The 25,924-nt window shown below is 42.6% G+C and overlaps 1 protein-coding gene and 2 pseudogenes across 2 annotated transcripts in view; 2 read left to right on the top strand and 1 right to left on the bottom strand.

Moving 5' to 3' along the window:
• Positions 1–21,232, top strand: part of LOC105479074 (3 beta-hydroxysteroid dehydrogenase/Delta 5-->4-isomerase type 1-like) — a 27,147-nt pseudogene extending 5,915 nt beyond the window's left edge.
• LOC105479073 (26S proteasome regulatory subunit 10B) lies at positions 7,558–9,097 on the top strand. The gene has a single exon (XM_011736875.3). The coding sequence runs from the start codon at positions 7,563–7,565 to the stop codon at positions 8,730–8,732; it is 1,170 nt and encodes a 389-aa protein (XP_011735177.2). The 5' UTR covers positions 7,558–7,562; the 3' UTR covers positions 8,733–9,097.
• LOC139360276 (glyceraldehyde-3-phosphate dehydrogenase pseudogene) overlaps positions 9,099–25,924 on the bottom strand; it is a 39,188-nt pseudogene continuing 22,362 nt past the window's right edge. Inside the window, exon 1 of the transcript XR_011617567.1 lies at positions 9,099–25,924. This exon is cut by the window's right edge and continues 22,362 nt beyond it. The product of XR_011617567.1 is annotated as a glyceraldehyde-3-phosphate dehydrogenase pseudogene (transcript).

Below are 25,924 nucleotides of genomic sequence, written 5' to 3'. Positions count from 1 at the left end.
TCCCAACTTTTCCTGGTTAAAAAAATAGTTGAAAAATGAAACAGGATCAAAACTAAAAATGTTGGCATTTAAAAACCACCAATAAGAAAATGAAAAGATAAACCATAGACGGAGAAAAATAATTTCAAATCATATATTTGATAAAGGACTTGTGTTCAGAATATGAAATACTCTTACAACTAAGCAACAAAAAGATAAATAATCCAATTTTAAAATAGGCAAAATATTTATATAACCATTTCATCAAAAAGATGTAGGAATGGCCAATAAAGTACATGCAAAGATGGTCAGCATCATCAGTCAGCAGGAAAATGTGGATCAAAACTACAGTGTGACACCACTTCTTACCCACTAGAATGCTATAATAAAAAAGGACAGTAACACCTGGAGGAGGTGAAATAACAATGATCTGGAGAAACTGAAATATTCATGCATTGTTGATGGACATGAAACCATGTTGGAAACCAGTTTGACAGTATCTTAAAATGTTGAAGATACATTTACCAAATGTCCTAGCACTTTCACTCCTAGCTATCTACCCAGAAGAAAAAAAACCTATTCCCACACAACACATGAATGTGAATATTCATAGCAGCTTTATCCACAATAGTCCATAAAGTGGAAACACATCAAATATCTATTGACTGATAAATGAATAAACTAATGGGAGCTATCCATACAATTTAATAGGATTTGGCACATAAAAGGAATTAAATATTGATATGTGCTGCCACATACATGAACCGTAAAAGTAAATTAGGCTTAATGAAATAAGACACATACAAAAGACCACACATTACATGATTCCATTTCTATTGTCTCCAGAAAAGGCAAATCTGTAGAGTCAGTAAGTCAATTAGGGATTGCCTGGAGCTGGGGACTGAGAAAAAGTAGTGATGACTGATGAGCATGAGGGATTTCTTAGGAATAATAAAAATGTTGCAAAACAGGATCGTGGTGATGGTCACACAAGTCTAAAACTGTACTGAAGGGCCGGGCGCGGTGGCTCAAGCCTGTAATCCCAGCACTTTGGGAGGCCGAGGCGGGCGGATCACGAGGTCAGGAGATCGAGACCATCCTGGCTAACACGGTGAAACCCCGTCTCTACTAAAAATACAAAAAGAAATTAGCCGGGCGTGGTGGCGGGCGCCTGTAGTCCCAGCTACTCCGGAGGCTGAGGCAGGAGAATGGCGTGAACCCAGGAGGCGGAGCTTGCAGTGAGCCGAGATCGCGCCACTGCACTCCAGTCTGGGCGACAGAGCTAGACTCCGTCTCAAAAAAAAAAAAAAAAAAAAAAAAAAAAACAAAAAAAAAAAACTGTACTGAAAATAATTTAACTGCACACTTAAAATAAGCGAATGTTATGTCAATTATACTTCAGTGAAGCTGTTTAAAAATAAAAGAAATTTAGTACTGTGGCCCCCATCAGTCTTGCCCTTTGTTTAATTTCTCAGTTTCTTTAGGGCTTTTATTTATTGGTTCCACTCAGAGACTCCAAGAGACACTGGCTGAAATCTGCAGCCTCCAGAACACTCAACAGCTGAGGGAATGTGCAGCCCCATCCTTAAGGCGATGGGGATGTGTAAGGTGCACTCTAGCATGTGCTACAGAAGACAAAGTTGTGTGATATACCTGGGTGGTTTCAGATAGCGCTCCACAAGTCTTGGCAAGACCTATGGCCTGTAGCTATCAGAGAACAAGCTGCTACATCTTGCCACACAGGGCCAACCTTTTCTAGGCAAGTGGGTTTGAAGCATTCGTAGTCAGGTCCCAAGTAGCAGTTGAATGTCTACAACATGGGAGGAGGGCAAGACTGAGAGTCAGGTTTCAAAGCAAATCATGTACAGAATATTACTTCCAACAACTGCAGAAAGTATTTTTTTCAAGTGTTTATGGGATGTTCACCAACACAGACCATGTTGTGCTGCACCATAGAACAAGTCTCAATATATATCCAAGGATCAAAATCGTACAGGGTATATGCCATGGCTACAATAGTATTTAATTAGAAATTCAAAACAATAAGATATCTAGAAAATTCCCAATTTTAGAAAACAAGCAACATACTCTGTTGGTATGGGTTACTTGGGTCAAAGACAAACTCACAAGAAAAAATTCAAAACATCAGTAACTGAATGATGATAACCCATCAAAATGTTGGACACAGCTGACATAGTGCTTAGAGAGAAATTTACAACTTTAAATTCCTGTAGTGGAAATGAGCAAAGAACTAAAGTCAATTATATGTGCTTTTATAATAAGAACCCTGAAAAAAAAGAGTAAAACAACCCCAAAGTTAATAAATATAAGCCAATAATAAAAATAAAGAAAATCATGGAATAGAAAAATGAACAAACGATAGAGACAATCAATGGTCAATTCTTCTATACTCCATGCACAAAAATTCAGTTCAGAATGATTTTATATTTAAATATATATCCAGAACCACAGAGATCTTAGAAGAATAAATAAGAAAATGTAGGAAGAAAATGAGAATTCTGTGGGAATAAAAATTAGAAAGCAGTTGCTTACCAGGAAGATTGGGGGGAGGGGAGGGAATTAGCTAAGAACAGGCAGAAAAGAACTTTCTGCAGTGAAGGAAATGACCAGTACATATTTTGGGTGCTACTTACATGGGCATACATAACTGTCAAAGTTCATCAAACTGAGCACTTGAGATCTGGGCATTTTAATGAATATAAATTATACCTCTTTTTTTAGGTAGAGGAAAGTATCTTGGAGAGCTCATGGTGGTGAAATTTGGGCAGTTCTCAGGCATATGCTCAAGGAGCGTTCACAGCATCTTCAGTTCAGAAATTTGCTGAGAATGGTTTTGTACCCAAAAATACGGGAAAAGTTCAAACATCTATGATAACAGTCATTCGGGCATACAACACAAATCCTCACTCTTCTGGTACAGTGTTACAGGCCAAGAAGAATGAGGGTTGTGACCAACTCCGTATACCACTGGAGGCTATATGAGCAAACAGAAAACTGTTCTCATGAAAGCAGGATGTTGGAAAACTGACAAACTACATCTGCTGACAGAAGGGGTGCTGCGGGCAATCACGCCCCCAGTGCAGTGTTCCTTGTGATTATCTGTAGAAACATCTGAAGCCTATTGTACAAAGAAGCAATTATGTGTATCTGGGATAAATCAAGCAGCTGACCAGCCATTACCTCTCCCTCCCCGTTCTTTCTACCTAATAAATACAAAGGGCTATAGAAGCTCAGGGCTGCCTTTGCTCACTAGACGCAAGGAGTCCCCAACCCCTTGTTTTAAAACATATCCTTTTGTCTTTGTCTTCATTTCTGCATTCATCCCCCTTCATTCACCCCATAGTAACTGACAGTGACAAGTGGCGCCTGGGACAGGGGCGTGAGTAAAGAAGGTGTGCTGGAGCAGAGAAAGTGAAACTGACAAGACGAACGAGAATCCCCAGGAAGAGTCTGCTGGCAGATAGAAGGTCAGTGCCTTAAAGAGGTACTGAGATACAAGGTCAGCACCCTAAATAGGTTCTGGGGTATAAGGTCAGTGCCCTAAAAAGGTACTGGGAGCGGGATGTTTTCTGAATCAGGGTAACATGGGGCAGAATGTTTCTATTCAGGAGCAACATTATGTGCATTTCCTTAAAGTTTTACTTAAACAATCTGGTGCTCAGGTTAGTTCTCAAACACTAAGATGCTGCAGGAGGTTATGCATAACCCATGGTTTCCACAGACAGGTACTCTTAATGCAGAAAATTGGGACAGAGCAGAAGAAGGATTAAAATGGGCTCATCAAAAAGGTCTTAAAGTTGATCCTTCTGGAGTTTAGTCCGTACTGTCCTCCTGCCGTTCTTTCTTTCTTATTCTGGTAGACAGCAGGAGTCAGGTTCTAAGTCTAAAAGTTTGAAAGAACATTTTGTTCCCCACCCACAGCACCAATTGAAAATAAAAAACAGGAGGAGGAGGATAAAAATTGGCCTATATCACCCCCTCCAGTAGCAGAAACATCTGTACTGCCTCCTTCAGTAGCAGAAATAGAGACCCCAATACAAAGAAATTTATGCTCTGCTACTATTGCTGGAGAGCCCTTAGGACCTTGCACTTTTCCCATTTCTGTAAGGCCCGATCCAAATAATCCGCAGCAGTTTATTCATGAACACACCCCACTAGAGTTTAAGTTGCTGAAGGTTAATAATGGCTGTAGTTAATAATGGAGTACAAAGCCCATTTACTTTAGGATTGCTAGAATCTATATTTGGTGCTATAAGCCTTCCACCATTTGATGTAAAGCATTTGACTTGCACTTGTTTGTCTGCTGGTGCATACCTGGCATGGAATTTAAATTGGCAAGAACTGTGTGCAGACCAGCCTGGACAGAACTGTGCTGCTGGACATGGAAACATTTCAGAGGATATGCTGTAGGGTAATGGCCCTTATTCAGACCTAGAACATCAAATGGCACTCCCAGATGCTGCTTATAAGCAGTGTGCCTTGGCTGCTAAACATGCCTGGGCCACAATTCCAGAGGAAGGGGTCCCAATACAATCTTTTTTACATATCATGCAAGGATCGCAGGAGCCCTATGCACATTTTCTTGCAAGATTACAAAAGGCAGTGAAGCGTCAGATTCCTCATACCACGGCTGCAGAAACCCTAACCTTAACTCTAGCTTTTGAGAATGCAAACATGATTATAAATGTGCACTGGCACCTGTGAGATGTACAAAAAACTTGGGAAATTTTCTCAAAGCTTGTCAAGATGTGGGAACTGAGCTTCATCACTCTATAATGACGGCTCAACCAATGGCCAATTTAGTGGTGGACAAATCTAAAAAAATGCCAAGGGGCAAATCCTAAAATGGGAAAATGTTATAATTGTGGAAAAATCAGACATTTCAAAAAACAATACCATCAGACCTCTGGGCAGAAGGGATCTTACAATGCAGCTCCCCTACCCCTACCAGAAAAAAACACCAGGACTTTGCCCTCATTGCAATAAAGAAAATCACTGGGTTAGTCAATGCTGCTCAAAATTTCATCAGAATGGCACCCCCCTGTTGGGAAATGAGAAGGGGGCCTGAACCCAGGCCCCACAAACAATGAGGGCATTCCCAGTCCAGGCCACAACCCCACTTCAGGGAGGGGTTTCTGGAGGAACATTGATTCCCTATTCCCAGAAACACTCAGAAATGCAGGGCTCGATCTCCCAGTCAGAGAGAGGGTTATGTTAGTTGGAGAAGACAAACTCACCAAGATTCCCACTGATATTTGGGAACATCCGCCAACAGGATATATGGGATTAATTTTGGGCAAAATCTGTCTTAACTTACAGGGAATTACTGTAGTCCCAGGAGTTGCTGACTCTGATTATGAGGGAGAAATTCAAGTAGTAGTAATGTCACAAGACCTTTGGGGTTTGAACTGGGAGAATATATTGCTTAGATATTGTTTATTCCCTGCAAATTGCACCCTTCCCCACAAAAGGAAGAGCAAGTAATTCAAGGATCTGGGAGTACAGTTAGGAGGGAAATTTATATATCACAACCCATAGCATCTAATAGACCCACCTGTACAGTGAAAATTAAAGGAAAGAAGTTTTATGGGCTTATGGATACGGGAGCTGATGTGTCAGTAATATCTGAAAATAATTGGCTCCCATCCTGGCCCTTACAATTAACTTCTACATCCCTAGTGGGAGTAGGAACAGCTCAAAGTGTTTAACAGAGTGCTGAGATTTTACCCTGTCTTGAACCGGATGGACAGTCACGTACTTTTCAACCTTATGTTGCAAATATAGCTGTTAATCTATGGAGTAGGGATGTACTTACAGCATGGGATATGAAACTTACAAATAAAACTATTGACAATCCAGGATTTAAAATGTTAAAGAAAATGAGATATCAGAGCTGAAAGGGCTTAGGAAAGTCCCTACAGGGAAACCTTGATCCTATATCTATAACTGGGCAAGGCTAGGTCATCAGGATTTCTGACAGGGGTGATTGATATTTCTCCTCCACCCCCTGCTTTGCCACTAGAGTGACGGATTGACAAACCTGTGTGGGTGGATCAATGTCCCCTATCTCAGGAGAAACTCACTCAACTCCATCAGCTAGTAAAAGAGCGATTGGATGCAGGACATATTGAAGAGGCAGTTAGCCCCTGGAATTAACCAATATTTGTAATTCCAAAAAAAAGTCAGGAAAATGGCAATTGCTACATGATTTAAGAGCTATTAATGCACAGATTAAACCAATGGCTGCATTACAGTAAGGTCTGCCACCCTCAGCAGCCATTCCAAGGGATTGGCCTCTTATAGTTACAGATCTTGAAGATTGTTTCTTTACTACACCCTTACATGAGAAGGATAAGCCTCGATTTGCCTTCTCTGTGCCTTCTATTAATCAAAGGGAGCCTGTCTCTTGTTATCAATGGAGAGTTTTACCCCAAGGCATGCTTAACAGTCCTACGCTATGTCCGCATTTTGTAAGGCAGGCATTAAAGGAGCCTTAAAATATGTTTCCTACGGCTTACATCATTCATTATATGGATGACATTCTTTTGGCCACTCCTAAGGAGTTATTACACCAATCATTCAGAGAAACAAAACAGACTTTGATTAAATGGAATCTCAAAATAGCTCCAGAAAAGGTGCAAACAACTTCCCCATACCAGTACTTAGGCACTACTGTTACTAAAAGAAGTGTTCGACCTCAGAAAGTAGTTCTCTGTAAGGACAGGTTGGAAACCTTGAACAATTTCCAATAATTTTTAGGGGATATTAATTGACTGTGCCCAATGCTAGGTATCACTTCTTATAAACTCAAACACCTTTATCGGACCCTCCAAGGAGATTCTTCATTAGATTCTCCTCGGCCTCTTACTAAGGAGGCAGAAGCTGAATTATAGTTTGTAGAACAAATCCTTCAGTAGAGACATGCCTCCTGGCTACAGGTGCAAAAGCCTTTGCTTCTGTTTATTCTTCCTACCGCCCATTCTCCAACAGGACTTTTGGGCCGGTTCATAGACAAGTCTGTAATGGTAATAGAGTGGCTCTTTTTATCCAATCAGACAGTAAAATCTTTACAACTTTTTCTTTAATTGCTCAACATATAACAATTGGTAGGCATAGATCAAAAATGCTTACTGGATATGATCCAGACAAAATTATTGTTCCGTTAGATTCCCAACAACAGGTTGCAGCATGGGAAATGTTGACTGCAGGGCAAGTAGCTCTTGCAGATTTTGTGGGAATAATAGACAACCACTATTTATCAGACAAAGTTTTGCAATTTTACAAACTTCACCTTTTTATCCTCCCTGTAATTACTCATCACAAGCCTATTCCAAGAAGCCAGACTTATTTTACTGATGGCTCTTCCAAAGGCCCTCAGCTATTTAAGGACTCAAACAATAAAAACCCCTGGAGTTTCAGCTCAATGCTCAGAATTAATAGCAGTTATTCAGGTTTTATAGCTCACTGCTTCAACTCCTATTGTCTGTGATTCAGCCTATGCTGTAAATGTAGCCAGTCACATTGAGACTGCCACTATTAAAAGGACCCTAGGGCTTCTCATCATGGCAGACCCTAGAGATAAGGCGCTTCAGGACTACCGCAAGAAGCTGCTTGAGCACAAGGAGATCGACGGCCGTCTTAAGGAGTTGAGGGAACAATTAAAAGAACTTACCAAGCAGTACGAAAAGTCTGAGAATGATCTGAAGGCCCTACAAAGTGTCGGGCAGATTGTGGGTGAAGTGCTTAAACAGTTAACTGCAGAAAAATTCATTGTTAAAGCTACCAATGGACCAAGATATGTTGTGGGTTGTCGTCGACAGCTTGACAAAAGTAAGCTGAAGCCAGGAACAAGAGTTGCTTTGGATATGACTACACTAACTATCATGAGATATTTGCCAAGAGAGGTGGATCCATTGGTTTGTAACATGTCTCATGAGGACCCTGGGAATGTTTCTTATTCTGAGATTGGAGGGCTATCAGAACAGATCCGGGAATTAAGAGAGGTGATAGAATTACCTCTTACAAACCCAGAGTTATTTCAGCGTGTAGGAATAATACCTCCAAAAGGCTGTTTGTTATATGGACCACCAGGTACGGGGAAAACACTCTTGGCACGAGCCGTTGCTAGCCAGCTGGACTGCAATTTCTTAAAGGTTGTATCTAGTTCTATTGTAGACAAGTACATTGGTGAAAGTGCTCGTTTGATCAGAGAAATGTTTAATTATGCCAGAGACCATCAACCATGCATTATTTTTATGGATGAAATAGATGCTATTGGTGGTCGTCGGTTTTCTGAGGGTACTTCAGCTGACAGAGAGATTCAGAGAACGTTAATGGACTTACTGAATCAAATGGATGGATTTGATACTCTGCATAGAGTTAAAATGATCATGACTACAAACAGACCAGATACACTGGATCTGGCTTTGCTGCGTCCAGGAAGATTAGATAGAAAAATACATATTGATTTGCCAAATGAACAAGCAAGGTTAGACACACTGAAAATCCACGCAGGTCCCATTACAAAGCATGGTGAAATAGATTATGAAGCAATTGTGAAGCTTTCAGATGGCTTTAATGGAGCAGACCTGAGAAATGTTTGTACTGAAGCAGGTATGTTCGCAATTCGTGCTGATCATGATTTTGTAGTACAAGAAGACTTCATAAAAGCAGTCAGAAAAGTGGCTGATTCTAAGAAGCTAGAGTCTAAATTGGACTACAAACCTGTGTAATTTACTGTAAGATTTTTGATGGCTGCATGACAGATATGGCTTAATATAAAAATAAAGTTAAAGAAAATAATGTATGTATTGGCAATGATGTCATTAAAAGTATATGAATAAAAATATGAGTAACATCATAAAAATTAGTAATTCAACTTTTAAGATACAGAAGAAATTTGTATGTTTGTTAAAGCTGCATTTATTGCAGCAAGTTACAAAGGAAGAGTGTTGAAGCTTTTCATATTTGCTGTGTGAGCATTTTGTAAAACATTGAAAGTTGTTTGAGATAGTGGTATAAGAAAGCATTTCTTATGACTTATTTTGTATCATTTGTTTTCCTCATCTAAAAAGTTGAATAAAATCTGTTTGATTTAGTTCTTCTACAAAAAAAAAAAAAAAAAAAAAAAAAACCCTAGACCCAGAGCTGTTTAACTCGTTTCGAAGACTTCAGCAAGCTATTCACTCTCGTGCTGCTCCTTTTCATATTTCTCGTATTTGTTCTCACACACAACTTCCTGGGCCACTATGTTTAGGTAATGACAGAGCAGGTAAACTGATTGGTTCTATATTTCAACAAGCTCAAGCTTCTCATGCATTACTGCATCAAAACACTTCTGCCCTTACTCATATGTTTCATGCACCTCACACCCAGGCTCAAGCTATTGTGCAAGCCTGCCCCACTTGTCAGCATGGCCCTGGTGATACACCTGTAGAAGGATGTAGCCCACGAGACTTAGCTTCAAATGAAATCTGGCAGATGATGTTACACATGTAGCAGCCTTTGGCAAACTTAGCTATGTTCATGTGACTATAGATACTTACTCTCATATGGTACATGCCACATGTCAAATGGGAAACAGCTGACCGTGTCCAATGACATTGTTTATCGTCATTTGCCCATATGGGGGTGCTTAAACAAATAAAAGCTAACAATGGACCTGATTGTGTTAGTCACGCTTTTCAAAATTTTTTACAGTTATGGGCAATCACTCATAAAACAGGAATTCCTTACAGTCCCCAAGGACAAGGCATTATAGAGTGGGCACATCAAACATCACAATGTATTTGAAAAGACAAAAAGGGGCAGTAGGAGACCAGCTACCACCTCAAACAAAATTACATTTAGCCTTATTTACTTTAAATTTTTTGACTCCTGGTACAGATAATGAGAGTCCAGCAGAACAACACTGACACATATTACAGGGAAAAAAGAAAGTTTACCAGAGGTATTATGGAAATCCCAGGAAAAAGGACAACGGCAAGACCCAGTACATTTACTGATGTGGGGATGAGGGTATGCTTGTGTTTTTACAGGAGATGGACAAATCATGTGGGTGCCCTCAAGATGTGTGCGATCATGGAATGGGAGACTGGAGGGACCCATGGATCCCAAATCTGGGCCTGGTTCCCCCAGGACGAGCCATGAGCCAGTTGAATCTGAATGCAAAGACACAGCAAGGGCCAACCAGAGTCACACAGACATCAACCCCCATAACATGTGGACAGATCAATAAAATCACACAGGAAGCTGAGAAACTGCTGGAGCATCAGGGTCAGGCAAAAACCCCTGACTCCATGTTTAAGGCCATGCTAGCTGTAATATCCTATGCAGTATGTTTTCCCTGTGTAGAGGCGAAGGCATATTGGGCATATGTTTCCACCCGCCCACCAGAATGACCTGTACTCTGGAGTGACACTCCTCCTGAGATATATCATGATCAAGGAACACGGGCACCAGGATCCCTAATTCCCCCTGACATAGAGCAATTAGACTCTCAGAACAATGGTATCAATTATACGGCTCCTTTGGAGGGACTTCCTTTATGCATCACCCAGGATACATCGCTCAATCACAGTTGCCTTACAATTCAATCCCAGGCATGGTTGAGTTACCATGGAAAATATATGTACCTATTAGGCCTTAGCTCTATGAATATTACTGGTATAGCTACTAATCACTCCTGGCCCAATTGCCCAAATTGTATTAATTATACAGAACGGGCTCCCTTTGATCATTCTAACCCCCTACTTGGACCCAGTGTCTTGGCCCCCTAGCTAGACAACAGTCCATGCTAATGGAAGACATTATTGACTGGGGTCCCCATGGTCATTTTGTTGGGAGAGATGAGCATCAGACCTCATGGCAAGAACTTCGCTGGCACTGGTGGTGAAACTTTAACATCTCTTCACTACACCATCTTGGGATTCAATCCCAATCTCCTGTGCAAATTGCTTGATACCACGAAGGCTTTAGCCCACGTTTGCCTCAATGGCATTATCAAGGAAAGAGAGGTCCAATTCAGAAGTTGATATGGAAAGCAGCAGTCCCATTTATGAATAGCAGCATTTGGGTGAGAACACTATTCAATACTAGTAACAGTACTAAATGCAGGTCTAATGTTACCCTTGTAGAAAATATTACCACTCAATTTACAATTTGTGTTTTTAATCCTTATGTTTTTCTAGCAGCAAAAAAGGATCAACTCCAGATGGACAATGCCCAGTTGACTTGTGATTCCTGTCAACTGTATCATTGCCTTAATCATAGCACAGTACAAACACACAGTATATCCACCCTAATAATTCTAGGTCACATTCCCGGATTACGAGTTCCTGTAAATTTGTCTGAGCCTTGGGTGGCCACCCACACATTACATCTCATAAAACTCTTTTTAACTCAGCTTACTCATGGTGCTCATAGAGCCTTAAGCATGATAATTTTTGCTATAGTCTCCTTAGTTACATTAAAAACCTCTGTTGTGGTGTCCTCAGCATCAATGCACAGCTCCATTCAAACAACTCAATATGTAGAAAACTGGACTTGCACAGCCGACCAGGCATGGATGTTTCAAAATAAAAGTAACACCGAGATACAAACAGAAGTGGCAATGTTAAAGACTACTGTTCTGAGCTAGGAGAACAAGTAGAAAGTTTGCAGTTGCAGCAGGAATTGCATTGTCATTTTAACCATACTCATATTTGCATGACCAATTTGGAATATAACAAAAGTGAATATCCATGGGACCTTGTAAAGGCCCATTTACAGGGAGCTTTCACATCCAATGTTGCTTTTGATTTAATGATTTACAAAGTAAAATCCTTAACTTGAATAAGCAGACTCAAGTGTTTCAGCCCTCTTTAAAAGCTTGAACAGAATTCCAACAATGTTTAGAAAGCCTTAACCCTTGGAACTACTTCAAACAGCACCTCAATGCCTTTTTTATAACTCTTGGATTAATGTTACTATGTTTCTGGGGTTTTTTTGTTCATAGTCTGCAATATCAGCTGGACCACCAAATGGCAATTGAGAGCTGCACAACCTGCAATTACCTTTATTCAATTAATGCAAAAACAAAAAGGGGGAGATGTTACAGGCCGAAAAGAATGAGGGTCTTGACCAACTCAGTATACCACTAGAGGCTATTTGAGTAAACAGAAAACTGTTCTCATGAAAGCAGGATGTTGGAAAACTGACAAACTACATCTGCTGACAGAAGGGGTGCTGAGGGCAGTCACACCCCCAGTGCAGTGTTCCTTGTGATTATCTATAGGAACATCTGAAGCCTGTTGTATAAAGAAAGCAATTATGTGTACCTGTGATAAATCAAGCAGCTGACCAACCATTACCTCTCCCTACCTGCCCTTTCTACCTAATAAATACGAAGGGCTGTAGAAGCTCAGAGTTGCCTTTGCTCACTAGAAACAAGGAGCCCCCTGACCTCTTGTTTTAAAACATATCCTTTTGTCTTTGTCTTCATTTCTGTATTCTCCCCACGTCGTTCATGCCATAGTAACCAACAGCGACAGTACAGGCCATATAATTAAGTGACTATCACTAGATAGCCTTCCTTCAATGATGTTCTTCATCTAGGAACCCAGAGTTCTCCAGGGTAAAATGGCAACTGAGGTTTTGGATATATTGAGTAAGAAAGAAAGTCACCTCCATAAAACTTAGTAATTGGAGCTGTCACCACTACAAATTTCTAAACTTTGCAAGACTGCAGCAGGATTTCAAATGATACTCTGAGAGAGGAGAGAATGAGCTCATGTGGATTTCCCTCCAAATATATTTACTGCACAAAGGCAAAGTTCACATTACACTTGGAGATTTCTCTCAGTCTAGTTTAAGATCACAGATTGTGGATCCCAGACAACTGGTATCAACACACCAGTGTCCTGTTAAGGCTAAACCTAAGACTCTTTACCACACTGCAGCCTTAGAATTGGACTTCTCTTCCTGTTGCTGGGAAGAATTAGAGATATATATTAAAGGTCACTTTTCTTCTGAGAAAAGGGATGCTGGAAGAGACAGGAGCAATGAGTGTGTGGCAGGAGTTCAAAGTGATAAGGTGAAAGCCAGGAGCCACAGAGCATAAAGCTCCAGGGCTGCCTTAAGGGATGAAGTGACCAGCACCCTGGCTCTTCTGTCCAGCTTTTTAACAATCTAACAGTTAGAGTTTCTTTATTTTCTTTCAGCTACTCCTGGAAATGGTGAAGACATGGAATTTTTGCAAAAAAATGGTGTGGAGGAAAATAAAGCCTCTGTGTGAGTATATAACCATTTGACCTCTTTTTTAACCCTCTCCAGGGTCACCCTAGAATCAGATCTGCTCCCCAGCATCTTCTGTTTCCTGGAGTGTGTTGTCTGCTACTTTGGATTGGCCATGATGGGCTGGAGCTGCCTTGTGACAGGAGCAGGAAGGTTTCTGGGTCAGAGGATCGCCTGCCTCTTGGTGGAGGAGAAGGAGCTGAAGGAGATCAGGGCCTTGGACAAGGCCTTCAGACCAGAGCTGAGGGAGGAATTTTCTGGTAAGCAAACTTGATTCATGGGTGTGTGGCTCCATTTTAACTCTGCATGGGTGTGGGGAGGTGGACCTTTTCTAGCAAGTTACAGAAAGTTGTAGTCAAATCTAAGCCAATCCCACATCCACAGTCATCATAAAAAGAATATTAAATAGTATAAAATGGCATAGTGTGAAAGACACTGGATGGGGTGTCCAGAGACTGGATTCTGGCCCTGACCCAGAACCTGAGAGGCAGCCACTTTGGACACCAGGCCCATTTTCTTCTCATCTAGAAAATCCCACAACAGTTATTTTTCTTGTCTACAACTGTTTTATGTTCTGAGGCTTTTTGTCTTGGCAATTGCTTTGCAACATTCACAAAGGATGCCATTGACTTGGAGACCTCACCAGTGGGTCCCTGCCTCTCTAGACCTCCCTGAGCTTTGTTTTGTTTTGTAGCATCCTTGGCATCTTTAGTGAAGGCCAAATAAAAAGAAGTGAAGGTATAGGCAAGTGTGTAAGTATGTGTGTGTGTGCCAGAGAGCGAAACAGAGAGAGAAAATGAGGGAGAGAGAAAATCAGAGAGAGAGAATGAGAAAGACAGAGAATGCATGAGAAAGAGTGAGAAAGAGAGAGAGGATAAGAGAGAGAGAGCATCAGTGAGAGAGAAAACTCGTGCACAAGTGCACAGCACAGAGCAGAGACAGTAAGAGGCAGTATGAGGCCAGATATGCCTCATTTCGATTTTTCATATATGGCTTTATTTTTTAACCATTTGTCTCTGTTGCTCAATCATCAAGAAATTGCAGAATTTGGTGTAGCAGATCCTTGTGCAAATAAACCCATGAGGGGTATAAAAGGGGTTGTATCCAACTGAACAATGAACCATCAAGGTCCTGAAACATAAAGCAACTTGCCAAGACCATCTAATTAATGTGTAGCACAGCTCAGACCAGAGCTTCCTCCAGAGGCTTCGTCACTTGACTCCAGAGCTGATGCTTGGCAAAGTGGGTCTTCAGTCTCTCCCTTTGCCTCCCTGGGTGCCCAATTCTCTGTCCTCCTCCCCAACCCAGGAGATTGGGTGGACTGTGTGTCTTCATGTGGGCTCTGGCAGTATAGAGACTCATGACCTGCCCTCAGAGAAGCCCCCACTTGACAACATTCAGGGACCACACCCAACACTCTGTTCCTCTTTTGCTCTTCTCAGACCTCTTCCAATTTCCTCCACCCTCTGTTTTAATGGTGTCTTTCACAAACAAATATTAACACAAGACCAAGATTAAATGTTTGTAATCCTTATGTGTCACCAATATTTACAATCTAACATGTAATACCAGAAAAAAGCAATGCTCAGCCTAGAGGAATTGTTCCTTATGGTGAAAAGGCAGGGGATATAACGGATGCACAGTGACCTGTATGAAGATAAAAACAGAGAATCCTTTCAGTGTTCTTTCTGTGCCAGGCACTGTGCTACATGTTTTACATGTGCTGACTCAATTGTTACTCATAGCAACCCTATGAGATTGTTAATATTATTATCCTCCTTTCTTACAGACTAGGAGACAGACACAGAGAGGTTAACTAACTCACTGGAAGTCCCAGAGTTAGAATATGGCAAAACTGGATTTGAACCCTTGAGGTCTAGTGCAGCATCTGTGCTCTTAACCAATAGTTCTTCTAGCAGCTTGGGGAAAGAGGGAGTTATGGGTTCATCCACAAAGTCCCCTTTCCTGGTCTCTAGATCCCTGTGAACTCACTGAGGAAGAGCCTTTTCTCTTGGCTTTAGACTTCTACATCTTTGAAATGGCAATTCCTTTGAGCCAGTCTGTCTGAAGTTGGCAGCAAAGGGGAAGCAGAGGAAGGGAGCAGGAAGTGCAGAGGTGGAAATACAACCAGGGAAAATTCCATTCTCAGTCTGTTACCCATGTCCTCCCCAGCAGCCTCTTCCCTGCCTCCCCCATTGCAGGGCCTCCTTGGAGTTGCCTGGCAATAGGAAGGGGCTGGGAGTAGACAAAACATGACAGAGGCATCAGGAGAGTAAATGGTCCCATCTGAACCCCTGGAAGGAATTGCTCCAGTCTTGAATTTTTCACTCTGAATTTTACTCTCACTGTTCTTTGGCCTTTGTTGCCAATTTCAGTTGAACTTTCTCAGAAAAGTTTATTTAAACAGCCAGTCCTGTACCTGGTGTACAGTGTACGAGGCTTGGAGGTGGGGTGGGCAAGTTGGAGTCTCCACTAGAAATGTGACCTTAGATCTGTCCCTTAACCTCTCTGATCCTAAGTTTCCTCATCAATAAAGTGGGACTCAGAAAACCTATCTCATGAGATTGCTGTAAAAGGAAATAAGAAAGCTGTGAGTGGTATGCAGATTGTAAAGCACAAACAAGCGTAGAGTATTTATCCAAGCTCCATGTACCACAGTGTTCATGGCGTGGGCTAATTCCAGGTGACAACTTTACTGTTAGCATCATGTCTTGGGGATTTCAGAGGAGCCTGAAGACATTAAAGTTGTAACCACTGCCCTCGGTTAGACAGCTGGAATATTAGTTCATTGGTCGCTAACTTTCAGCATTGTTTTCTGCTTTTGATATGTGATAAGAGTTTTTCATGGAAATTCCTCATTTAGGCCCATCCACAATTCCCTAGTAATGGCTCCACTCTCCTCCCAATTGCCCAAGCAGGAAACCACAGGGGTGATTTTGTCTTCTTTTTCTCTCAGCCCAGATCCAGTAGGTATCAAGACCTTCAAGGTAAGGTCTGAAATTCAAACCTGTTGTATCTCTCCCCTCCTCTGCTTCCCTGCTAGACCCTGCTTCCGGTCCTCATTGAAACTTTGGCATAGATACTCTGTTTAATCTCTTAATTATCTTACTTTCTCATATCCCCTATACCAGTCCATTTTATATCCTCAAGCCAAGGTTGACTCTCCACATCATAATTCTGCTTCTGTTTCTCTCTCTCTCTCTTTTTTTTTTTTTTTTTTTTTGTTTGGAAACAGGGTTTGGCTGTGCCACCAAGACTGGAGTGCAGAGGCATGATCTCTGCTCACTGCCACCTTCACCTCCTGGGCTTCATTCATCCTCCTGCTTCAGCCTCCTGAGCAGCTAGGACTATGGGCACGCACCACTAAGCCTGGCTAATTTTTGTATTTTTAGTAGAGACGGGGTTTCATGAGGCTGTCCAGGCTGGTCTTGACCTCCTGGGTGCAAGCAATCAGCCCACCTCAGCCTCCCAAAGTGCTGGAATTACAGGTGTGAGCCACCATGCCCTGCCTGGTTCTCTACTTATTCCAAATATAAATAAAGGGTTTCTCTGACGTGGTGCTGGAGACCCAAAATCATGATCCCGCATTACCTACAGAATTAAATTCAAACTTTTCCTTCTTATACCCAACTCTCCACAATCACTCTACTCTCTCTAAAAATTTTGATGAGCTTTCCATGACTCTAGAAATGCTTATATTCTGGGCACACCTGACAGCTCATTGCTCAGATTACTTTTCTGAAATGAGATGGGGTAGAAACAGATGTTTGCTCTTTCCCAATAAATTGCTACATATTCTCACTTCTGTGTCTTTGTTTACTTGTTCCTTCCATGGAATGTACACCCTGCACCCCAACACCATGACTCTAACCATTCCCGAACACCTATGTAACATCATCTTTATCAGGAAACTTCCAAGCCAGTTTCAGAAATGTTCCGATCACCTGACCCGTGTTCACACAGAGCTCCAGAACAAGACCAAGCTGACAGTGCTGGAAGGAGACATTCTGGATGAGTCATGCCTGAAGAGAGCCTGCCAGGACATCTCAGTCATCATCTACACTGCCTGTATCATTGATTTCATTGGTGTCCCTCACAGAGAGTCTATCATGAACATCAATGATAAAGGCACAGTAGCTTGGGAGAAAACGGAGCAAGATGAGAAAGATAAACAACAAAGGAAGGGAAGTCCCTCCACTGAACACCTGCTGTGCTCTGGGCCAAGTGTCTTTGCTGATCACTACCAACTGGGGGAGTTCAAAGCTGCTACCTTCAGTTTTTTACATGAGGAAACCAGTGCTAGAGATGGCAAGTAACTTGTCCAAGGCCCCCCAGGTAAGTAAGTAAGTAGGAGAATTAGACTTTAAACTCACTCCTGTGTGACTCTAAAGGCCACTCTTTCTATTGTGGCTCCAGTCAAAAGTCAACTAAACTCCAACTTCAGATTCTTGATATCCAGCCACTCTTTGCCTCTGTGGGACAGAATCAAACCTTCCAGGTGCCACCACAGTCATCATTTTAAATCTTGTATGTAGGCTGATGACATGCAATAGGGGTGTGGCTTGCTTCTTCAGTGTTTCACTGCTCAGACCTCTACGGGAGCATATAGAGAGGCAGGTTGTGGAACTCCGACTCTGCCTGGGGTGAATGTTTACAGTTCCTGAAACCCCAGTGGGTGTGTGTTACACGGTGCTCTTTTAGTCTTGCTCTTTTAGTTTTGACATCTATAGGCAGCTTGTTTTAACAAGCTACAGTAGACCCTCTACCTTATCGGAAATTCAGAGGGCTTTCTATATCTCGGGTTGTTGTTTTGGTTACCAACGCAATTGGATCACACCTGGGCTGGCAGAATGAGTGCAAGGTTTTATTGAGTGGAGGTAGCTCTCAGCAGCTGGGGGATGCCAGAAGGTGAGGGTTTTCCTCTGGAGTCAGCTGCTCAATTACCTAACTCTTATCCTACTGCCCCAGGAAAACTCCACATCATTTTGCCAGTGGGTGTGTTTCTCCCAAAGTCCAGCTGCCCATGTATTCCTCTGCTGATGTGTTCCTCTGCTGATGTGTGCCCCTCCTGACATCCAGCATCGTCTGTCTTCTTCTGCCAATCTGCTTCTCTCATTGCCCAGCAGCTTGTGCATGTGCCTGTTGGGGTCTTGGGTGGTTTTTATAGGCACAGAATGGGGGCATGGCAGGCCAGGGTGGTCTTGGGAAATGCAACATTGGGGCAGAAAATGCTTGTCCTCATCTAGGTTCCTGGAAGTGGAGGCCTAGCCAGAGACCACACTCTCCTTCACCCAGCACTTCCCTTCCCCACTCCCATATCATTTAAAGGGACCACGCTCTTCCATTCCCAGCACTTCCATATCAAGAACTTTCAGAGCCCTCCTGCCCACCTCAAAGAAGTTCTCTCGAGAGAACTAGCAAAGCTGGTTCACAGAGGTCTGTCAGGACAGAATTATCCAGCACATGCTTTCTCACAATATTTTCTTAACAAAAGAGTCTCCCAGTATGCAAAATACCATCTCTTCATCTCACTGCAGGGCCTACTATTACAGAGCCGTTTCATGCTATGTGCCCAAAGTGCACCTTCATTTAATCCTCATCCCTTAAAGTCTTGGTGGTCTTCCTGAATTGCAGCTTTCCAAACCACTTTAAATTCAGACACACTTCCTTAAGGAATCTTGTCATGCAGTCTCACCATCTGATTCCCAGAGTCCAGTCTCTTCAGCACCACAACACCCAACCGTGGGCCTGGCCCTCCACATTCAATCTACTCTGATGCCTTTTCTAACTGAACTAATTGATTTTGAGTCTCCAGCACCATCAAAAAAAAAAAAAAAAAAAAGAAAGAAAGAAAGAAAAGAAAAGAAAAGAAAGAAAGATAGAAAAATCCCTTCCAGTTTCTATTTACGCATACCTTTCAGTACCCCTAGAGTACAAGTGGGGTGTTAAGAATAACCAGTTTTTCATTTGAATTCTTAACTCTCCACAGCTCCCAATGACAAGAACTGTGAAATGACAGGAGAAGTGTTAGAGGCATCTGTTTCCTAAACCATTATCACTCCAAGGCTTAGAAAACATTTCACAATGTTGGTCATTTCCCCCTTGAAAGTAAACTACTTTCTCTGCCACCAGATTAATTGTTGAAAATATGAGGCTGTCTCTCCAGAAACTCAAATTCCACAGAGACTTTAAACTGGGCCAAAAAAAAGAAAAAGAAAAAGAAAAAATAATAATCCTTACCTAGGAAATTCCTTGCTTCTTCAAGGGAAGGCATCCGAGCACCTCCATGAGCTTCACTTCCACACAGCTCAGGGGATGCTGCCAGGTCCTCCCAGTGCAGGTGTTACCAGCAGAGGGCACACTCCTCTCCCCAGTCCTCCACCAGGCTCCACAGGAAATGCCAGGGTAGGGCTTAAGGGAAGGTTTATCACCCTGACTTTACATAACCAGGTAAACAGAGTCACAGCCAGAATTGGAAGCAGCTTTCCCAGGGAACACACAATCAGGAAAAGAGTGTGGGTTTCCAACACCTCCCCACAAGCCACTGTTTGCTCAATGACTCCAGGAATGGTCCTTGTGACTAAGTTTTATCAGTCCACTCAAAATGAGAAAAATACCAGCAATTGCATGTATATTTAAGAGTATATTTAAGAGTGTATATTGCTTATATACAACTGTGTATGGGTATGTGTGTGACATAAATTCTTCCACTGCCCTTTTCTGCCTAAGGACTGGGACTGTCCATATTCTCAGAGTATAGCTTCCTGATTTTTCAGTTTTTAATAATCTGCCTTTAATGATACTGATGTCACATTACAATTTTTCAACATCATTATTTGACAAAATATAAAGTGATAACTCTAGGTCCTTTGCCAAAATTACAGTACACACACACACACATACACACACACACACACATCCATACACCCAAAAGTCTAGAAATTCTTGCTCTCCAGAACCCATATGTCAGTTTCTTTTCATTTTGGTGTTTTTCCTATGGCTGTAGCATGGCCCAGTCTCAGTCAGAGTCACAGAAGAATGGCCCCCGAGTCTGTTATAACCACTGCACTTGAGTATGAATATCTATGCATGTGGTTGGGGCGCCTTAGTTATATTTCCTGACACTGACAGCACGCTTTTTGTTGGTAGTTACCCAGCTTCTGTTGGAGGCCTGTGTCCAAGCTACTGTGCCAATCTTCATCTACACCAGTACCCTAGAGGTAGCCAGGCCCAACTCCTAAAAGGAAATTATTCAGAACGGCCATGAAGAAGAGCCTTTGGAAAACACATGGTCCACACCGTACGCATACAGCAAAAAGCTTGCTGAGAAGGCTGTGCTGGCGGCTAATGGGTGGACTCTGAAAAATGGTGGCACAATGCACACTTGTGCCTTAAGACCAATGGTTATCTATGGGGAAGGAAGCCCAATCCTTTCTGCTGGTATAAATGAGGCCCTGAACAACAACGAATCCTGTCAAGTTTCAGCAAGTTCTCCAGAGTCAACCCAGTCTATGTTGACAACGTGGCCTGGGCCCACATTGTGGCCATGAGGGCCCTGCAGGACCCCAAGAAGGCTCCAAGTGTCCAAGGACAGTTCTACTATATCTCAGATGACACACCTCACCAAAGCTATGATAACCTTAGTTACACCCTGAGTAAAGAGAGAGGCCTCTGCCTTGATTCCAGATGGAGCCTTCCTTTAGCCCTGATGTACTGGATTGGCTTCCTGCTGGAAATAGTGAGCCTCCTACTGAGGCCAGTTTACACCTATGGACCACCCTTCAACCGCCACACAGTGACATTGTCAAATAGCGTGTTCACCTTCTCTTACAAGAAGGCTCAGCGAGATCTGGCGTATGAGCCGCTCTACAGCTGGGAGGAAGCCAAGCAGAAAACCGTGGAGTGGGTTGGTTCCCTTGTGGACCGGCACAAGGAGACCCTGAAGTCCAAGACTCAGTGATTTAAGGATGACAGAGATGTGCATGTGGGTATTGTTAGGAGATGTCTTCAAGCTCCACCCTCCTGGCTTCCTACAGAAGGTGACAAGGGCACAAGCCCAGGTCCTGCTGCCTCCCTTTCACATAACAGCCAACTTATTGTCTTCCTCATGTCCTCAAAACCTGCCCAGTCCCTGGCCCAGCCAGAAGCTTTCTGTCCTAGTCATATACCAGAAGAAAGATGATGTGATTTGCTTTTTCCAAAACTCAGTGGCTGATTCTGAACAATTGTGGTCTCTTTTAACTTCAGGGTCGTTTTTAACTACTAGAACTCCATTTCTCCTCTTAAACGAGAAAGAATCTTTTCTTTCAAATCTCCTACTTCTTCACACAGTTCAATATAAAGAGTAATAAATGTTTTAATGCTTAACCTGGAGGGAGGCGTAGTTTCTGTTAATACATAGTTCCCTCTTTTTCTTTTCATTTCCAGGTATCACCATCTTTAACTTAGGAGAGTAGTATGAAGCCAGGGTTGTGGGGTGGGCAGAGTAGTGGGAGCATCTGGAAGGGCGATGAAGACTGAATAAGCCCTACTATGTTTCAGGCATGTACAACATGACCTACATATGACATATATTCCCTCACTCAGTACTCATCAGAAACCTATCATGTGGGGGTGACTATTCCCATTTTACCATTGAGGAAACCTGTTCACAGTCACACTAACTAATTAGTGGCTAGGCCTGTTACCAGGAAGTTGGCCTTGAAAGTCCTTATCTTTCCATGGAATCATGCAGCCTGAACTGGTCTTACCAGTGGTACAGCAGAGCACTGGAGCATGGGGTGCTGATACTTGGGAGAGTCCCAGCTTTTTGGGGTTACCTCTTTCTTGCCCAGTCCGGTACAGGGGAATCTCTAGAACCCAGGAGAATCCCTGAGGGGTATCTGAAAGAGTTTGCATGTCTTTCTTAACGGCCCTTAGCAGGGCAGAGAGAAGCAAAATTGCATCAGGCCTCCACCAGCTTCAGTGCCAATTTCCTTGAAGGTCTCTAGAACACACTGGCTATACGTGTGTTGGCCATTCTGATCATACATAACCCTGCATTTCACCCTTTCAAATCACACAATGAGCCACACCATGGGTTCCTGGGCAAGTAAATAAAACAAGTGTGAACTTCCCCCAAAATATACTTTCTACTCAGCCCAAAATTAGAAGTCTACTATCGCACATCCCCAGGTTTAACTGTCTCTCTCTTCTTTCTCCTTCTCTTCTTTAAATCATATCCTTTCTTCTTTTATTCTTCCATATCCTTAGCCTCTTTCTTCCCTCCATCTCCTCTTTAATCACTGGTTCTCTCATTCTTCTCAATTTCCCTGAAGAGTGGAGGCCAATAAAGACAAGTTTGGTGACTTCAGTGATGACATAGTCATTAACCAATCAATGAAAACACTGTCAAAAGAAACACTGTCATGTGCATCAGGGACAGAGTTGAACTGAAGCAGATGAGTAGGTTGCTGTGGGTCCAGAGTGTGGGGAGAGGAAGCTGTCTCCCTCTGGACCTTTGTGTATCACAGCAATGATGAGAGTCACACCCAACATCAAGATGGCTTTTTTCTTACACAGGAAATTAACAGATCATTACTCAGTTGAATTTGATTACCACAATGGAGTTAGTTTCAGTGTTCATTCTGAAAAGAAAAGGGAACCATATTCTGGCCCAGATGAACAGGTTACCACCATCTTCAAAACCCCAAGGAACAGATGATCAGCACCAGCATCAGGGGGGAGTGGCCCCAGGCAGTGTGGTAATGTGAAAAATGCAACACCCAGTGGTCACTTCCAAGATGGCCAAATAGGAACAGCTCCGATCTGCAGCTCCGAGCGAGGTCGATGCAGAAGACGGGTGATTTCTGCATTTCCAACTGAGGTACCTGGTTCATCTCACTGGGACTGGTTGGACAGTGGGTGCAGCCCACAGAGGGCAAGCTAAAGCAGGGTGGGGAGTTGCCTCCTCTGGGAAGCACAAGGGATCGGGGATTTCCCTTTCCTCACCAACGGAAACCGTGACAGACTTTCGTGGAGAAAAGGTACACTCCTGACCAAATACTGCGCTTTTCCCGCAGTCTTAGCAACCAGCAGACCAGGAGACACCCTTCAATGCCTTGCTCAGTGGGTCCCATGCCTATGGAGCCTTGCTTACTGCTAGCGCAGCAGTCTAGAGGAAGATATACTGGCAATGCTGTAGCTTGACGGAGGGGAGGGGTGTCTGCCATTGCTGAGGCTTGAGTAGCTCACAGTGTAAACAAAGAGGCTGGGAAGCGTGGACTAGGCAGAGCCCACTGCAGCTTAGCAAGGCCTACTGCCTCTATAGATTCCACCTCTGGGGGCAGGGCATAGTAGAACAAAAGGCAGCAGACAGCTTCTACAGACTTAAATGTCCCTGTCTGACAGCTCTAAAGAGAGCAGTGCTTCTCTCAGCACGGCATTTGAGATCCAAGAACAGACAGACTACCTCTTCTAGCAGGTCCCTGACCCCTGTGTAGCCAGACTGGAAAACACCTCCCAGTAGGGGCTGACAGACCCCTCAAACAGGCAGGAGCCCCTCTGGGATGAAGCTTCCAGAGGAAGGATCAGGCAGCAATACTTGCTGCTCTGCAGCCTCCACTGGTGATACCCAGGCAAACAGGGTCTGGCGTGGACATCCAGCAAACTCCAACAGACCTGCAGCTGAGGGGTCTGACTGTTAGAATAAAAACTAACACATAGAAAGGAATAGTATCCACATCAACAAAAAGGACTTCCACACCAAAACCACATCTGTAGGTCACAGTCACCAACATCAAAGACCAAAGGTAGACAAAACCACAAAGATGGGGAGAAACCAGAGCAGAAAAGCTGAAAATTCCAAAAAAACAGACTGCCTCTTCTCCTCCAAAGGATCACAGCTCCTCACCAGCAAGGGAACAAAACTGGACAGAGAATGAGTTTGACGAGTTGACAGAAGTAGGCTTCAGAACTTTGGTAATAACAAACTTCTCTGAGCTAAAGAAGCATGTTCTAACCCATTGCAAGGAAGCTAAAAGCCTTGAAAAAAGGTTAGATGAATGGTTAACTAGAATAAACAGTGTAGAGAACACATTAAATGACCTGATGGAGCTCAAAACCATGGAATGAAAACTTTGTGATGCATGCACAAGCTTCAACAGCCAATTCAATCAAGTGGAAGAAAGGATATCAGTGATTGAAGATTAAACTAATGAAATAAAGTGAGAAGATAAGATTAGAGAAAAAAGAGTGTAAAGAAATGAACAAAGCCTCCAAGAAATATGGCACTATATGAAAAGACCAAATCTACATTTGACTGGTATACCTGAAAGTGCCAGGTAGAATGGAACCAAGTTAGAAAACACTCTTCAGGATATTATTCAGGAGAACTTCCCCAACCTAGCAAGGCAGGCCAACATTCAAATTCAGGAAAAACAGAGAACACCAAAAAGATGCTCCTCGAGAAGAGCAACCCCAAGACACATAATCATCAGATTCACCAAGGTTGAAATGAAGGAAAAAATGTTAAGAGCAGCCAGAGAGAAAGGTTGAGTTACCCACAAACGGAAGACCATCAGACTAACAGCGGATCTCTCAGCAGAAACCCTGCAAGTCAGAAGAGAGTGGGGGCCAATATTCAACATTCTTAAAGAAAAGAATTTTCAACCAGAAACTCATATTCAGCCAAACTAAGCTTCATAAGTGAAGGAGAAATAAAATCCTTTACAGACAAACAAATGCTGAAAGATTTTGTCACCACTAGGCCTGCCTTACAAGGCTACTGAAGGAAGCACTAAACATGGAAAGGAACAACCACTGCAAAACCAGCCACTGCAAAAACACGCCAAATGGTAAAGACCATCGACACTGTGAAGAAATTGCATCAATTAATGGGCAAAATAATCAGCTAACATCATAATGACAGAATCAAATTCAAATATAACAATAATAACCTTAAATGTAAATGGGCTAAATGCCCCAATTAAAAGACACATACTGGCAAATTGGATGAAGACTCAAGACCCATCAGTGTGCTGTATTCAGGAGACCCATCTCACGTGCATAGACACACATAGGCTCAAAATAAAGGGATAGAGGAAGATCTACCAAGCAAATGGAAAGAAAAAAAAAAAAAAAAAAAAAACAGGGACTACAATCCTAGTCTCTGATAAAACAGACTTTAAACCAACAAAAATCAAAAAAGACAAAGAAGACCACTACATAATGGTAAAGGGATCACTTCACCAAGAAGAGCTAACTGTCCTAAATAAATATGCACCCCATACAGGAGCACCCAGATTCATAAAGCAAGTCCTTAGAGACCTGCAAAAGAGACTTAGACTCCCACACAATCGTAATGGGAGATTTTAACACCCCACTGTCAATATTAGACAGATCAACTAGAGAGAAGGTAAACAAGGATATCCAGGACTTGAACTCAGCTAAGCACCAGCGGACCTAACAAAAACAGCTACAGAACTCTACACCCCAAATCAACAGAAAATACATTCTTCTCAGCACCACATGACTTACTCTAAAATTGACCACATAATTGGAAGTAAAACACTCCTCAGCAAGTGTGAAAGAACAGAAATCACAACTGTCTCTCAGACCACAGTGGATTCAAACTAGAATTCAGGGTTAAGAAACTCACTCAGAACCACACAAC

This window comes from Macaca nemestrina, chromosome 1, assembly GCF_043159975.1.
Source record: "Macaca nemestrina isolate mMacNem1 chromosome 1, mMacNem.hap1, whole genome shotgun sequence".
In the NCBI taxonomy this organism is placed as follows: domain Eukaryota; kingdom Metazoa; phylum Chordata; class Mammalia; order Primates; family Cercopithecidae; genus Macaca; species Macaca nemestrina.
Note: the sequence above shows the minus strand (reverse complement) of the source record. Positions and strands in the feature narration are given on the sequence as shown.

Bases quoted from the DNA above. Each gene is read 5' to 3' on its own strand.
- LOC105479073 (XM_011736875.3), top strand. From the start codon at position 7,563: ATGGCAGACCCTAGAGATAAGGCGCTTCAGGACTACCGCAAGAAGCTG.